At 49.0% G+C, this 15,495-nt stretch overlaps 1 protein-coding gene across 1 annotated transcript; it reads left to right on the top strand.

Annotated features, from left to right (window-relative positions):
• The first annotated feature begins 5,756 nt into the window (after positions 1-5,756).
• On the top strand, positions 5,757-13,205 carry R3hcc1 (R3H domain and coiled-coil containing 1). Its single transcript, XM_055609983.1, has 8 exons — positions 5,757-5,795; positions 6,037-6,164; positions 6,547-6,684; positions 7,342-8,089; positions 9,099-9,271; positions 10,647-10,717; positions 11,962-12,057; positions 12,912-13,205. The coding sequence occupies exons 1-8, from the start codon at positions 5,772-5,774 to the stop codon at positions 13,040-13,042; spliced, it is 1,509 nt and encodes a 502-aa protein (XP_055465958.1). The 5' UTR covers positions 5,757-5,771; the 3' UTR covers positions 13,043-13,205.
• The last annotated feature ends 2,290 nt before the right edge of the window (positions 13,206-15,495 follow it).

The raw sequence follows: 15,495 nt of genomic DNA, 5'->3' as shown, positions 1-15,495 counted from the left end.
TGCTCCTGGGCTGTGGCACCTTCCCACCTTGTGCCCGGGAGACCACTTCCTCAATCCCATGGTCTGTGGCTTAGCAAAGCCTGCCAGGCTTTCGTCTCCTTCCTGGGCTGTAGTGGAAATAGGCAACTTCAGTCAAGAGTGTCACCCTGCAGAGACATGTCCAACCTGTAGAAGGAACCTTGGTTCTCACCTTCTCACAAGAGTGAAACCAGAACAAGACAAGCAAGGATAAGCAAGATAAACAACAAGATGACGTTGGCTGTGTGACATTGGCCAGCTGGTCTTTTGTGTGCTTTAGGTTCTTTTTTGGTTTAGTTACATGTGAGCAGGTGTGTAGTTGTGAGCTGCCTGACATGGGTGACGGCAACTGAAACCAGGTCTTCCAAGAGAGTAGTACATGCTTTTAACTGCTCAGCCACCTCTCAGCTCCTACTTTAGTTTCTTCTTTAGTTTCTTCTGCAAAATGGATGTCAGTAGTGATACCACTCTGCTAGCACTGTGTCAAGAATAAACGAGCTGAGTTAGACAGCGGTACAAGGTGCCAGGTGCCTGGGAAAAAAGTTCAGTATGTGAATTCACAAAGCCCATGGCTGGCCTCAAATTGAAGATCCTCCCGCCATGGCCTCCTAATGGTTGGGATTACAGACAAGTAACACCACAGACTGTTTCCTCTGGTCCTTTAAGAAGGCCTAGAACTCAGGCTAGGCTAAGGCTATGGTCTCCTAGAAACAGAGGGATAACAGCAACAAAAAGAAAAAAAAACACCTGAGATTTTGATGACTACAGAAGGCAACAGGTAAAGGAGGGAATGGTGAGGTTTTCACTGGCTTCTCCCTTTAGTCCCTCTGTCTTCCCACTTTTTCTCTACAGCTGTCCCTATCTCTGCTGTTGTAGTTTGAGTGTGAACTGTCTCCCCACAGTTTCCTGTCTTTGAACACTTGGGGCCCAACTGACAGTGCTGCTTTGACAGATTGTTAACCTATAGGAGAGTCTTCCAGGAGGAAATGGATCTTTAGGGGCGGGCCTTGTGGTTTTACAGTCCAGCCCTACTTCCTGTTTTCTGTCTGCTTTCCAACTGTGACCAGCTTCCCATACTTTTGCCATGCCTTCCCTGCGATGATGATGATGATGATGATGATGATGATGATGATGATGATGATGAAGATGATGAATGTGTCCTTTCTTAAACTATAAGCCAAAACAAACCCTTTCTCCCTATGGTTCTCCTTGCTGAATTCACAGAGGCACTTGATCACAGCAAAGGGAAAATAATGAATAATTTGCTTTGCCACCCTCACCCCCACCCTTCTTCAGAGGAACATCTCTTGCTTACGAGTATTTCATAACTGATTTTCTTGGATTTGAAGGTTTAAAACGTATTCTGCAATCAGTAATGATTTTTAAAATAGATTGTGTACGTATGTGCTACAGTCCACAGGCAGAGATCAGAAGAGAGTTTGGGATAGTCAGTTCTTTCCTTCCAAGGTGTGGTGCCCAGTGATCAAACTCTGTTTGACTCAGCAGCAAATGCCTTCACCCACCGAGGCATTTCTTGAGACTTCAATGATAATTTACTTTCATCCACAACCACATAAAGGAATATGCATACACACACATACTCAAACATACCACACCACACCCCAACAGGCACCATCCTCCACACACCACACAAATACACCATATAACCCCCCTGCATGAACAGGCATATATATGTAATGTTTACATTTATATATTACATATATATTATATAATATATATACATAGTATACATATATACATAATATATATTACATGTATATATGTATATATATTCATATATATGTGTTTATGTATATTTGTATATTTACATACACATATATACACACAATTTTGATCTCATCAACATTTTCAACTTTCCTTTTTTATTTCCAGTTCGTATGTGTGTGTGTGTGTGTGTGTGTGTGTGTGTGAAAACCTGTGAAGAACAAAGATGAAACAGGTTTTTCCTCAGTCACTCTACCTTTTTGTTTGTTTGTTTTGTTTTGATTTGGTTTTGTTTGGTTTTTTAAGATTTGCTCATTTTGTTCTAAGTCTAAGTGTTTTGCCAGCATGTATGTCTGTGCCTACATGCATAGCAGATGCCCCAGGAAATCAGAAGAGGGCACTGGATCCCCTGGAACTGGAGTTAGGGATGGTCTGAGCTGCCTTGTAGGTGCTGGGAACGGGTCCTCTGGAAGAGCAGCACATACTGCTGAGTCATCTCTCCAGCCCTTCCACCTTATTTGTTGAGGCAAGGGCTGCCAGTGAACTTGGCTCACTGATTCAGGAAGCCTATCCACCTAGTGAGAGCCAGGTATCTTCCTGTCTTCAGCCAAAACTTCACCCTTGCACTCTTGGGGTTACAGACACGCTTGGCTAGTATGTGGGTTCTGGGGAACCAAACTTACCCAGCAAGTACTTTATCAAATGAATTGTCTCTCTAGCTCCTCTCTACCTTTTATGAACCCTCTGGAGCCTACACTCTGATGATTGATCAAAGATTCTTTGTATACCAAAGTCTGACACTAATACAAAACTTCAGTGTATAAACTCCTGTCAGAAGTGGACAGTGGTGGCACACGCCTTTAAGGCAGAGGCAGGTGGGTCTCTGAGTTTGAGGCCAGCCTGTTGTACAGACAGCCAGGACTACACAGAGAAACCCTGTCTCAAAAACCAAAATAGGTAGGTAGGTAGATAGACAGACAGACAGACAGCTAGATAGAACAAGCAAATAAGCTCCTGCGTGAGTAGGGTGCAGTGGTGCATGGCCTTAGGAAGCAGAGGCAAGCAGATTTGTGTATGTCCAAGGCCAGCCTGGTCTACACAGTGCATACCGGGCCTGCCAGAGCTACCCAGTGAGACCCTGTCTCAAACAAAACAGCAAAAACACTTCCTGCATCCATCTGAAGGAAAAACCATTTTCAAGCAATAGCACTAAGTCACAAGTACACCCACCAAGGAGGCCATCATTAGATTCTTATCAATGAATGAAAAGAAAGAGAGAGAGAATGGCTAATAATTTATGAAAGAAAAAGGAGAAGTGGAGAAAGGCACCAGGACAGGAGGAGAGAAGTCTGCTTTCGTCATGGTGACTAATTGCAGGCTCTCTATCCTTAAATAAATTGACTCGACCATTAGAGGGAAAAAAAAGTGCAGTTCTTTGTGGATTTTACTAAGGCTGAGGAGGTGAGCTGTGCAGGACAGGTGGCAGCTGTGTCCCAGCTAAAGTGCTTTGTCCCCTTCGCCTTATGCTGGAGTACTCCATTTCTTGCTCTGTGGCTGCAGCTCCAAGACTGCCTATAGACGCCACAGTTTATAGAATTTTCTGGTTTTAACATAAATTTTTCCTTTAAAATCCCACAGACATTATTCCATTTTCTTCTGTCATATGAGTTGCTAGAGAAATGTACCAGGCACTTCATTTTTTTTTTTTCTACTTCTGGCTTCCATCTAAAGCATCCGTACACATACATTATGTTATATATAATTTTACAACTTTTAAAGGAATTTGTTTTTAATTATGTGTGTATGTGTACATGTACCCACGTGTGTCACTGGTGCTCATAATGGAAATCCAGAGATTTCCTGGAACTGGAGTTACAGTTGCGAACAGCACAATATGTTGAGCTGGGTCCCCTGCAAGTGTTGTATGTATGTGCTCTTAACATCATTTTCATCTGGACATTCATGTTTTCTTTTGATTAAAGAAAATGTCTTTTTTCTTTTTCCCATTACCTTCTCAGGTATATTAGCTATTGATTTATAGATTTCTGGTGTAGGGGTCTGTGTTTGTAGTGTGTGTGTGTGTGTTCACTCATGTGGGTGTGCCTGTAGATGTGGTTATGTACATGCAAGTCAAGCATGTGATCAGAGTGGACAACCTCCATAGACCATCCTCAGGCACCCTCTACTTTTATGTTCTGTTTGAGACAGTCTCTCATTGGCCTGGAACTTTGCCACGTGGGCCAACTGCCCAGCGAGCTTACAGGGATCCCCCTATGAGTGAAATATCTCGACAGTGTCTTAATTTTTTATTATTTTCAATTTATAGTGGGTTTATTATAACCCCATTATAAGCGGAGGAATACGTGCAGCTGTTGATTAACTTGATTTTCTCTCTCTTTCTCTCCCCCCTCTCTCTTTTTCTCTTACGAGCTTTGACTCTGTTTTGTGAGCCTGTTGTTTGGTGCTTTCGGTTTTAAAACTTCTGTGTCTTCTTGATGAATTGACCCTTTTACCATTATGTATAATTCCTTGGTGTTACATGGTAAGGTCCTGCCTTCTCCTTCCCTGATTCCATTCTGTTAGGGAGCCAAAGAGCTGGATTCAATCTTTATTCTTTCAACCATGCCTCCTATTTGGGGTAAAATTCTAGAAGGAGAAATGATATAAGAGAAAATATTCTCGATACAGCACTTAGAAACTTAAAAAAAATGTATGTGTATGATTGTTTTGTCTGCATGTATGTAGATAAACCATCTGTATGGCTGGTGCCAGAGGAGTTCAGAAAAAGGTGTTAGACCACCTTGAATTGGTGTTCTAAGCCACCATGTGGGTGCTGGGCACTGAAACTGGGTCACCTCAAGAAGTGTTCTTAACAGCCGAGCCATTTTTCCAGCCCTTTAAACTTTGTTTTTAAAGATTTATTTACTGTTGGCGCTGCTTTTAAACTCCATTTTATTTACGTTTCTTAATGCCTCTTCTTCCCTTCTACAGCCCAATCCCTTCCAACATCCCAACATCAGGTAGGAGAGAAAGGTTAGTGGGGAGAGGGGGCAGGGGTCTCTTTAGCTACTTCCTGCTAGTTTGGGTCCTTGGGGCAAGTCCAATCTCTGTTTCAGGAGATCTCCAACTTCTTTTTGTCAAACTGCAACAACAGCAACCAGGAGCAGCAGGGGGTTACATAAGCCTTCTTTCTCAGAGCGCCCTTTCTCTCTGGCGTTTATTCCCTCTCCAGAGTCCTCAGAATTAAACCATCTGCAGCTGGCAAAGAACCCCTCTCAGAGCTGGCACCAGGCAAATAGTTTGCTGCTATGGACAATCTGAATCAGCCGCATATCCCACACCTGGAATCAAAACAAAAACATTTTCATATAACATAACTGAAATTTTAAAGACACTAAAACTTTCTACTACAATTCACTTATTTTTATCTCTCTAAATATGTGTCCGCGTGCTGGTGCCCACTGAAACCAGAGGGCAGTTCAATTTCTTAATCCTTAAACCATCTCCCCAGCTCTCGCCACTCTTTCCTCCCTCTTTGTTGCTCCATTAGATCAAGGGCATCTAAAATTAGAAATACACAATGCCGTAACAGCTAGTACGCTGTTCAAACGTGTCAGTTGAACTTAATTGATTCTAGAAGAAAAAAGAAATAACTGACTTTGGAAGCAGAGCCACTTTTGGTTTGTGAAACTCTAGACAAGTCATATCACCTTCTTGGGTCTCCATTTTTCTAAGAGTATAAACACTTAGTTGCGTCTTTGTGGGAGAAGCCCTATTTGGGTTAGTGGCAACTGTGGCCCCTGCCCCAGCTCTATTACAAGACAAGAACCGCCCCTCTGCGGCACGTGCGCTACTTCCTCCCGGCCGCACGATGGCGCTGAGCCTGCTGGGAAGGAGGGGGCGCTCAGGCTCCTGGGGACCCTGAGCGCGGCGGCAACTTTCCGGGCTGCCGCGGTGAGTGAGGGCTGCAGGAGATGGGGGTTTCCCGCCTGCCCTCCTTCTCAATCGAGGGTGGCAAGGGCGGCTGAATGTCGAGGGGCGTTTTCAGTGGGGTGCGCCCGAGAACTGCAAAGCCCGGGTAGCGCGAGGGGAGAACGAGGCGGGGCTGGGAGCTGGAGACACAGCCTGGCCCCGGACGTGACCGCCCTCGCCCGGCTCTCACGCGCCTCCCATCCTGCTCCACAGTGGTCAGGGATGCGAAAGTCTCCAAAGTCCTTGCCGTAGGGACACTTGGGGCTGTGGGCGGCCTCCGGGCCTATATTCTGATCCTAACCTTGTCCACCGCCCCTACAGGCTCTGCCATCTGTCACCCTGGCCCTTCTCTGCTTGGACGGTGTCTTCCTCTCCTCGGCCGAAAATGACTTTGTCCACCGGGTCCAGGAGGAGCTGGATCGCTTCCTGCTGCAGAAGCAGCTATCCAAGTACGGGGACCGAGGGACTTGCTTTAATGTTAGGAAGGACAGGGTTTGCCCCTCCCCCAGGTTCAGTGCCCAGGTAACTGGCTGGTCCACCGGCTAGGCCCTGCCTGACTTGAGCCTTTAGCCTCTGCCGCCTCGCCCAGCCACATCTTTCCTTTGTATCGGAGCGTCATCCCACTCAGGCAGAAGTAACTACCCTCCTCGGGATGATGGGAACTGGGAGCTCCCTCTGATCTACTTTGCAATTAAGCAGGGACTGGCCTGGGCACAATGAACCTGGTGTTGTTAAACCATTATAAACCGGGGAGTGGCCTCGGTGGGAATCAGGCCCAGAAACTGGATCCGCAGCCTCGGCGGCTTAATACTCCGTTTGGACCCTTTGCAGGGTCCTTCTTTTCCCGCCGGTCTCCAGCCGCTTGCGGTACCTGATCCACAGAACAGCAGAGAATTTTGATCTCTTGAGCAGCTTCTCTGTTGGGGAGGGCTGGAAAAGGAGGACGGTCGTCTGTCACCAGGACATCAGGTGTGTTATCCTACAGCTTTGGAGGCTTCTCAGCAGTTGGCTTTTTTTGTGATGATTGGGCTAACTGGCTAGTCAGGGGGTGGCCAGGAACCCTCCGTTGCCCTTTAATTTCATCAGGGACGCAGCTGACTTGGCTAAATCAGCTGTTCAAACTGGGCCAAGGGAAAGCGACTGCACACAAGCAGTTGGGCTGGTAAGGGTGGGTCTGCACCTCTCTGGTTTTTGTGAGCTTGCTCTCCAGAGAGGCCGTGATGCAGGGGAAGAACCTGCCAGCCAGTCGCCATCCCAATTTCCATGTTCATCTCACAGGATGGACATCATATTGTGACTGATCCTAATAATAGCCCCTAAATGCAAGTATTAGCCTGCTTTAGTGTGTAACCAAAGATTCGACCTCCATTGATTTGATTGTAGGGTTCATGAGGGAGTGGCCTGTGGCAGGGGTAGGACTTTGCCTTTGCCTCAATGCCCTTGTAAGAGATTTGGTGTGGTTTTTGTTTTTGTTTTTGTTTTTGTTTTTGTTTTTTTTGAGGGTCATTTTAGTTGTGACCTTTGCTTATGCTGACTTGAAAATGTCACACCTGAATGATAGGTGGCTCCAGAAAGCCATTTTGCTGTGGACCCAAACATGCCCTGAAGCTCCTGTTCCTGCTCCAGGGTACCCAGTTCAGACGGCCCCTCTGGTCCCTGCCGCCCTCCTGCCTCCCATCCCAGCAAGTACCGAGGTCCTCGGCACACCTCACATCAGGGAGCAGCTGCTGGTCCCCGAGGTGCTCCTGCGGGCCGATGGCATCGTGGACGTAAGCCGGACCAGCCTTTGTATGTGCCCCGGGTGCTACGCAGGGAGGATGAACCAGAGGCATCCTCCATCCCTGGCCTCAAGGGAGTGGACCCAGCCGGTGGAGTTTCTGAAGATCCTAGAGGGGCCGGTGCTGGGGACCCTGAGGCTGATCAGGAAGTTCCCATGTTGGTGACTCAGGGAACAGAGCTCTTGAAGAGCCCAGATCCAGGCTATGCAAATGACCCAGAGCTAGAGCTGGGTGGCACTGAGCCCTCTGAGAATCCTTCTAAGAAGGAGCAAGGGGCGGAGACAACCACACAGCAGGGGTCCAGCCCTCAGCTGGCCATGCAGGAGGAAAACAGGAGACATCTGGTGCAGAGCCTTTTGGATCACACGGAGGAAAAGGTAGAGGGAGAGGAGAAAGAGAAGGTGGATGAGGAAGAAGAGGATGTAGCCAAGCAGGAAGAGAAGGTAGATGATGTGGAAGAGAAGACTGATGCTCAGAAAGGCAAGGTGTATGAGGTGGAAGAGAAGGTGGATGGAGGTGAAGAAAAGGTGGATGGAGAAGAAGAGGACCAGAATGATGGTGCCAACCACGATGATTTCAGTGAGCTGCTACAGGAGGTGATGAGGCTCTTGAGCCCAGAAAAGGGAGGGTGGAGGTGAGGTGGGTGTGGCCTCAGTTATATAGGAGGAGGGCCTTAGGGGGAAGGTGAGGGCATGTGTGCTAATGGGATGTGCTCAGGAGTCGATTATGAAACCTGGAGAAAGATCGGTGTATTTGGGTCCCAGCCCATTTAGGAGATGGTTAGCCATAAGCAAGTCATTTGCTTTTTAAAGTCTGTTTCCTCATATATATTAAAAAAAAAAAAAAAAAAAAAAAAAGTACTGTACATTTCACAGGAGAGTGGAGACAGAGTCTACGCAGGTGTTCTTCTCCTTTGGAGAATATCATCCTCCTGCCTGGTCCTTTGCCTTAGACACTACATTTTCTTGGAACAGTGCACCTGCCCCTTAGGTTGACATTGGCGGGGTGCACATCTTTGCTGTTTTCTGTATAGTCTTTCAGAATATTACATTTCTAGTAAGGAAACTAAAGATACTGGCTTTGTCTAGCTCTTTTTTTCTCAGGACTATGCAATTTTGGGCAAACTACTTAACTCTTTGTCTCATCCACGTTTCCATCTGTAAAGAGGATTTATAGAGTGTGCTTTTCTTTCTTTTTTTTTTTTTTAAAGATTTATTTATTTTTATTTCTTATTTATATAGCATTCTGCCTGCATGTGTGCCTGCGCACCAGAAGAGGGCACCAGATTTCACTATAGATGGTTATGAGCCAACATGTGGTTGCTGGGAATTGAACTCGGGAAGAACAGTCAGTGTCCTTAACCTCTGAGCCATCTCTCCAGCCCCTTAGAGTGCACTTTTTGAGATTTAGGTGAAACACAGTGGGCGCAGTTGGCAGTCATCCAGCAGGGACTCCATAAAAGCAAATACTCTCCCCCAAAACATTTACATTCCGAGGAACCAAGCCATACCCAGATTCCTACCAAGCAGGCTTCTCCCCCAGTGCTGCCATTTTGGGGCCCTGTGTGGAAGAGCTCCCCTTGCCAAAGGGTCCGTTCACTCCCAGATCACAGCCAACCTGACTGAAAAGGAGATTGAAATAGAGAAGATCCACCTGGACACCTCCGCCTTCGCCGAAGAACTGCCCGGGGAGAGGGACTTGGCCCACGTGGTGGAGATCTACGACTTTAAGCCAGCACTCAAAACTGAGGACCTGCTGGCCACCTTCTCTGAGTTCCAGTGAGTCCTAACAGTTGTGGGGGAGGCTGGGAGAGGCTGGGATAGCCCTGCCCTGCTAAGGATGATTGCCTGCCCCAAAAAGAAAGGCTGAAGGTAGGTGTGATGTCTCGGCTGCTTGCTCTGGGGCTCTGACTGAAGGGAGGGAAGGGTTGTCGTTTCAGCACTGAGTTTCAAAAGCCTTAGACCTGGGCCAAGACCTGCACGTGCACACCCCTGCTGGGACCATTAGGCTTTCCATCAGTCTCAGGATACAGCTGTCCCTATGCCAGTGGGTCACTAGGTCTGCAGTAGCCTGAGGGCCATCCTGGTGTGATGGCTGCTTCTGGGGCACCTGGCTTGGGCAGGGCCAGTGTAGCCTGGAACGGTGCATTCAGGGGCAGGACTTCTTGACTTCCCCAAATGCCCATGGATTCAACCTTGTGCTGTGTCTCCTTTTTTCTTTCTAATTCTCATTTCTTCTTTTTTCTCTTTTTACCTGTGTGGGCTTTTTAAAGCCCCTTTCTGGGGCTGGAGAGGTGGCTCAGAGGTTAAGAGCACTTGCTGTTCTTGCAGAGGACCTGGGTTTGGGTCCCAGCACCCACACAGTGACTCAAAATCATTGGTAACTCCAGTTCTAGGAGATCTGTGGGTACCAGGCATACATGTGGTGCACATCGACACTTGCAGGAGGCAAAGCAGTCGTACACATAAAATAAATCTGATTACAGTAAAATCAAAGCCCCCTTCTTCCTGCCCCTCGTCTCTGACACTGCTTCCCAGACCACTCTCCCCTGCCTCTGCTCCTGCGCTGAAGGGTCAGCTGATGGGGTGGCACAGTTTACTTTCTCCAGCTCTCTGTCTAACTATGTGGCCACATGGGGCCACTGCTGACCCCTTGCCAAGTGAGCAGTGCCACTAGAGGAGCTGGGCCAGTCCAAAGCTGCTTCTCGGTTCTCCCAGGTACAGAGTCCACGCTGCCTTCCTGAGCAATAGGGAGGAAGCCAACCAGAGCCATGTCCCCAATACACTTGTTTGGGCCTATCTTCTCTCCTACTCTTAGCCTTCTTTAGCCTACTCAGAGTCAGTGCCCAGCGCAGCTGGCTATCGAAGTATCTGGGGTACATTTTTCACCCTTTAACACAAGTCTTTCAGCACTGGCTCCTTCTGTTCCAGAGGCTGACTCGCGACCCACCTCACATGTTTACAGGGTGACATTGGTCTCTCTGAAGCTGATCTAATGCTCTGGCAAGAAAGCATGCAAATGACAAAGCTTTGTCTTGAGGTTCAAGTCAGGAGGGACTTTGCCTGAAGGACCCATGACCCAGTGTGCAGGATCCAAGGGGGAAAGGTCTTGACCACTGGCTTTTGTGAGTGCCTGTGTTCTCTCCCCACACAGAGAGAAGGGATTCAAGATCCAGTGGGTAGATGACACCCACGCCATCGGTATCTTTCCCTGCCAGGCCTCAGGTAAGGATAATGGCTCCCTGTTGGGCTCCGCTTCTTCTCTGGCCTCCACTGGGAGGGGAGGTGCCTGGGTTCCCTGGATGGATGGCTCCTCATGTCCAGGTGTAGGCTACCTTGAGTCTGTGGGTTCAGCTCCCAGCCAGCCTGAACCACAGTCTGGATGCTGGGGCCTATAGCCTGGGAAAGTTAGGAAGTCTTTGGCCTCTCCTCCCTCAATACAGAGGCTTTAGGATTAGTGACAATTACTGAACAACAGGTGTCATGGGCCAAGCCATAGGTCCTTCTGCAGATTGAATGAAATTATCAGGCCTGTGGGTACAGGCCTCAGGCAGGTGCGTTTTCAGTTTTCACTTCAGCCTCATGTGTTGGCCCTCCGACAGAAGGTCAAGGCTCCCAGAATGCCAGAGTCTGTGTGGGACTGCAGACCTTACTGTGGAGGCCTGGGCACCATGCAGCCTCTCCACGGTGACTCCAGTACTCCTTGCCCCACTTTAGCCATTGTCCCATGCTAGTCCCTGCCATCTCACTGTCACTTTGGCTTACTTATAAATAGGACCCTCCCATCCTGAACCAAGTGTGCACATAGGGCCTTCTGTGCATCAGAGCTGGACACACCCTGCTTGGGTTGCCCTGGTCCTTGGAAAGCCTGAGTTGGGGGGTGCGGAGGAGCAGAGGCAGTGGTTAGGGAGGGGACCCTTGAAGGTTGGAAAAAAGGCCAAGCAGCCACTGAGGACCATGGAAGAATGAGCTCTCACTGGGGTAGCCATGGCTGCCTCCTGGGCCTGCCATAAACAGTATAGCAAGAGCAAGTCATGCCCTGGCCTCAGTTTCCTTATTCGTATAACACGCCTGCTGGGTCCTGATGTTGGGAGCACCTTGGCCCAGTGTGAGTGATGCAGGGAGTAGTGGTATCCGCTGGGGCTCTTGGGAGATAGAAGGAGAGTCTGGTTTAAGCCCTGGCTTTCACAGGCTGAGCCCGCCCATCTTGCTGTAAGAATCTGAACCCTGGGCTGGGGCGTTATCTGACAGCACAAGGTGGTAGTACCTCCTCCCCAGTGCTGTTCTGTAGGGATCTGGGGCACAAGGCGAGACTGTGAGCTTTACTGAGCTAGACCAGAGGCAGAGCAGCTGGGACCCAATGTATAAGAGCAGCTGTGGCAGTTTGGGGTGAGGCATATGCTCCAGCTTCCTAGGGGTGGGGTTTCACACAGCACAAGAATCATCCATTTCTTTCCTCCTTTCTCCAGCTGCTGAGGCCCTGGCCAAGGATTTCTCTGTGCTCAAGATCCGGCCGCTCACACAGGGAAGCAAGCAGTCCAAGCTCAGAGCCTTGCAGAGGCCAAGTAAGGCAAAGCCTGCCCTCTGCAGGGAGGCTGTGTACACGCTTAAGTGTTTGCTTTGTTTTCCCTTATTTCCCTGCTCTTCAAGAGCCAGGGCTACAGCAGCTAGTAGGGTGCCTGGAGAGGGCCTAGGATCAGCTACTGTCCGCGTTTGCCTTCTAGTTCACATTGCTCTAGGAAAAGCCCAGCCTTCCTTCTAGAGAGCCGTGAAGACTGAACTCTGTAACAGTAAAAAGTGCTTGGGCCTAGATCAGCCCTAATGGGACCTTGGTTCTGTTACCTCATATGCCCTCGAGTGAGTCATTTGTATGGGAGCTAGATGCCAAGTGTTAGCTCCTTCCCTGTCCTCTTGCAGGAAAACATGGTGGGGACTGAAAAGTCAGTCTTTATGATAGCAAAGATGGAAGCAGAAGAATGGGACCAGGGAAGGCCTGCCAGAGCCATCCATGCCACTGTGAATGGCAACATGATCTTGTCCTAGACTCCTTAGAAACAGTAAATATCCCGTCTTCATGTCCAGTGGTCCAAGTGTCCCATTCTGAGTGTTTCCTCCCAAAGGACCCCGAAGAACAAGGGAATGCTTAGGATATGAGTTCCTCCTCATCCCAGCTGCAGAAAAACCAGAGTGACAGGAGGGGTATTTTTGTGTCGGGTCCCACAGGGAGGTAGAAGTACAGTCCTCCTGGGGTCCCTCTCACAGGCACCTGGCTGCTGTGGGCACAACTGGGCCCCAGCCCCTGCTGCATACTATTAGACGTGGGCTCGCTCTCACCTGGCTTTCAAGGCTACTCTGTCACCCAGAGGAGAGGCAGCCCACGCCTTGAATCCAGGTCCCACCCATTGGGTCTTCCTTTCAGAGCTCCTGCAACTAGCGAAGGAGAGGCCACAGACAGATTCGGCAGTGGCCCGCAGGCTGGTGGCCCGTGCCTTAGGGCTCCAACACAACAGAAAGAAAGAACTGCCTGCTGCCCCAAGTCTGCCATCTTGAGGCCCCAGGCCCTGCTCCAGACTAGGCCGAGCTCTAACACCACACGCCTTTACAGACACCAAGACAGCTCCTTGACCTCACTAGAGCTGCTGTGGGGCACAGCAGGCTTTAGTTGATCTGGTCCCAGAAATTGAGAAGAAATAAAAAAAATTTACGGTTGTTATACTGTTGCTTCCAAGTGTGGTTTTGAGGACCCTAGAGGGCGCTGTCCCATCTCTTACTGTGGGTCTGTCATTACTGAGCACCAGGTCACCGTGCCTGGAGGATCCCATCTTGACTTTGGAGGCATTTGTGTCCAGGTGGCCCTGCTTGGGGAGTGGGTGGTACTAGCTCCATGCCACCTGTCCAGTCTCCATTTCAGGAACCCCAACCTGCCACCCTGTGCTGTGGGGCAGCGGTGGGTGTGGAAGTGTTTGAGTCTTCAAGGCGCCTTGCAAAAGTAAGCACAAACAAGGCTGAGAGGTGAGACCTGAGTGCAGGCTAAGTGTGCCCCTCCCAAACACGGCCAGAGGCATCCTCGGAGGGCGGGCCTGTGCTTTCCTTTCATGAGTCTCGGGGGCAGTAGTGGAGGTGCTGTGGCCCGCTCTAGGGTTTGGGAGTCATTGTTTGGATCTCAGGTTTACTGGGACCAGGCATACTCTTAACACAGGAGACCACAGGAAGGCCTGGAGCCCTGCTCTGCTAATGCACACCCTCTTCCTTGGGAAGTTGCCCTGTGACCAGCTGCCCTGCCTGGTGCTGACACGCTCCTGTGGCCTTACCCAAGCTTCAGTGAAGAACAACTGTTGAAGAAGGGCCACTTCTGACCTCTGCTGCTGTTCGGGTGGCTCAGATTGCTTCTTAGGGCTGCAGCTTGTACTGGTGAAGCCCTCCAGGTCCAAGGGGACTTTGGAAGACACAGGGACCATTCCTGCAAGTGTGAAACTAAATATCTATGACACTCCTAGATGAAGGGAGCTCTGGGCCCAGGGGCAGTGGTTCAGATGAAACCTGGGTATGTGTCTGGAGCATTTCACTCCAGCCTACAAGTATGTATGTGTGGTGAGTTAGGTGGATAGCACTGTTGAGTTGATAACTTACAACTGACGTCATCTCATCATGAGCCCACCGGGAGCCAGCTCACAGTGGACTGAACCATGAGGCCAAGTGAACACTTTGCTCGTTGCACATTGTTCTTATAAGATAGTTGTCACAACAAAACATTTGCACAATAGTTACGTAGGTATGGACAAAATATGGCATTATTCTTGAGGGTTGTGTGATAGCTAACTTTTTTTTTTTTCCAAGACAAGGTTTCTGTGTAGCCTTGGCTGTTCTGGAATTGCTTTGTAGGCCAGGCTGTTCTCTAACTTACAGAGAGCCACCTGCCCCTGCCTCCCCTCGTGCTGGGATTACAGGCATGTGCCACTGTGCCCTGAGATAGGTAACTTTTATCATCAGCTTGACTAGATATAGAATCCTGTGGGAGACACATTTCTAGGTGTGTCTGTTAAGGCATTTCCAGTTGAAATGTGGGAGCACCCTGAATATGGGAGCACCTTTCCATGGGTTGGAGTCCCAAACTGAACAGAAGGGAGAAAGTCACATAAGGGTTGGCATTCTCTTTTCCTCGTCTGCTGAGATTTGAGCAAGCAGCTCCCTGCTCCTTTTGCTGCAGCTCTCTCAAACCATGTGCCCAAGGCTGTGTGGCCACACCAACAAGAAGGGAAACATTGGAGCTGTCAGGGGTGGTGCAACTGGAGACAGCACACCACCATTGACAGCGGCCTGGAGTCCCCTTCCTTCCCCCTTAGGGACCTCTGGACCTTTGACTTTGCCACAGAGAAGAGATTCTAGGCAAGCCAGAATGAAGCAGGGTTAAAAGTTTATTTGAAATATTTTAAATATAAATTTAAGTTACAGGGGTTGAGAGGTGCTCAGGGAAAGAATAAGGCACACCTGAGAGCTGGGGTGTGGGCTTCCTAAGGACAGCTGTCCTTACGTGTCTGGTCAATAGCTGTACACAGGAGTTCGGAAGTCTTTGGTATTTGCTTGATGGGTTTCGAAGTCCTACCCCCAATCTCTTCCCCTTTTTGATAGTGAGATTATGGGGTGGCTCCCAAGGTGATAAGATGAAACCATGGGTCAGAAGGGTAGCCTAAGGATCTTGAGATATGGCTTTTCCTGTAAATGGGGTTTTGGGTGAAGTTCTAGGAAACTGTATGTTTACAGCTAGGAAAGGAGAGAGGCCATTTAAAAAGCCTTCAGCATGATTCCTTGCTATTTCAACGTGCTTACCTGAAGTATCTACATAAAAGGAATACTGTCTCTGTATTAGCACCATTGACAATGTTATCCGGGTTGGGATTCTCAGCTGGCAAAAGCTTCAACCAGACTCTGAGGTGAAGGGCCCCTTCCATGTCCCCTCCTGTCCTGTCTCAGAACCATCCAAATCTCCAGTCATCCCCTTGGAG

The sequence above is a fragment of the Psammomys obesus genome, unplaced genomic scaffold (genome assembly GCF_907164565.1).
Source record: "Psammomys obesus unplaced genomic scaffold, mPsaObe1.curated_primary_1811, whole genome shotgun sequence".
In the NCBI taxonomy this organism is placed as follows: domain Eukaryota; kingdom Metazoa; phylum Chordata; class Mammalia; order Rodentia; family Muridae; genus Psammomys; species Psammomys obesus.
The sequence above is the reverse complement of the archived record's forward strand: the minus strand, read 5'-3'. Positions and strand labels throughout refer to the sequence as shown.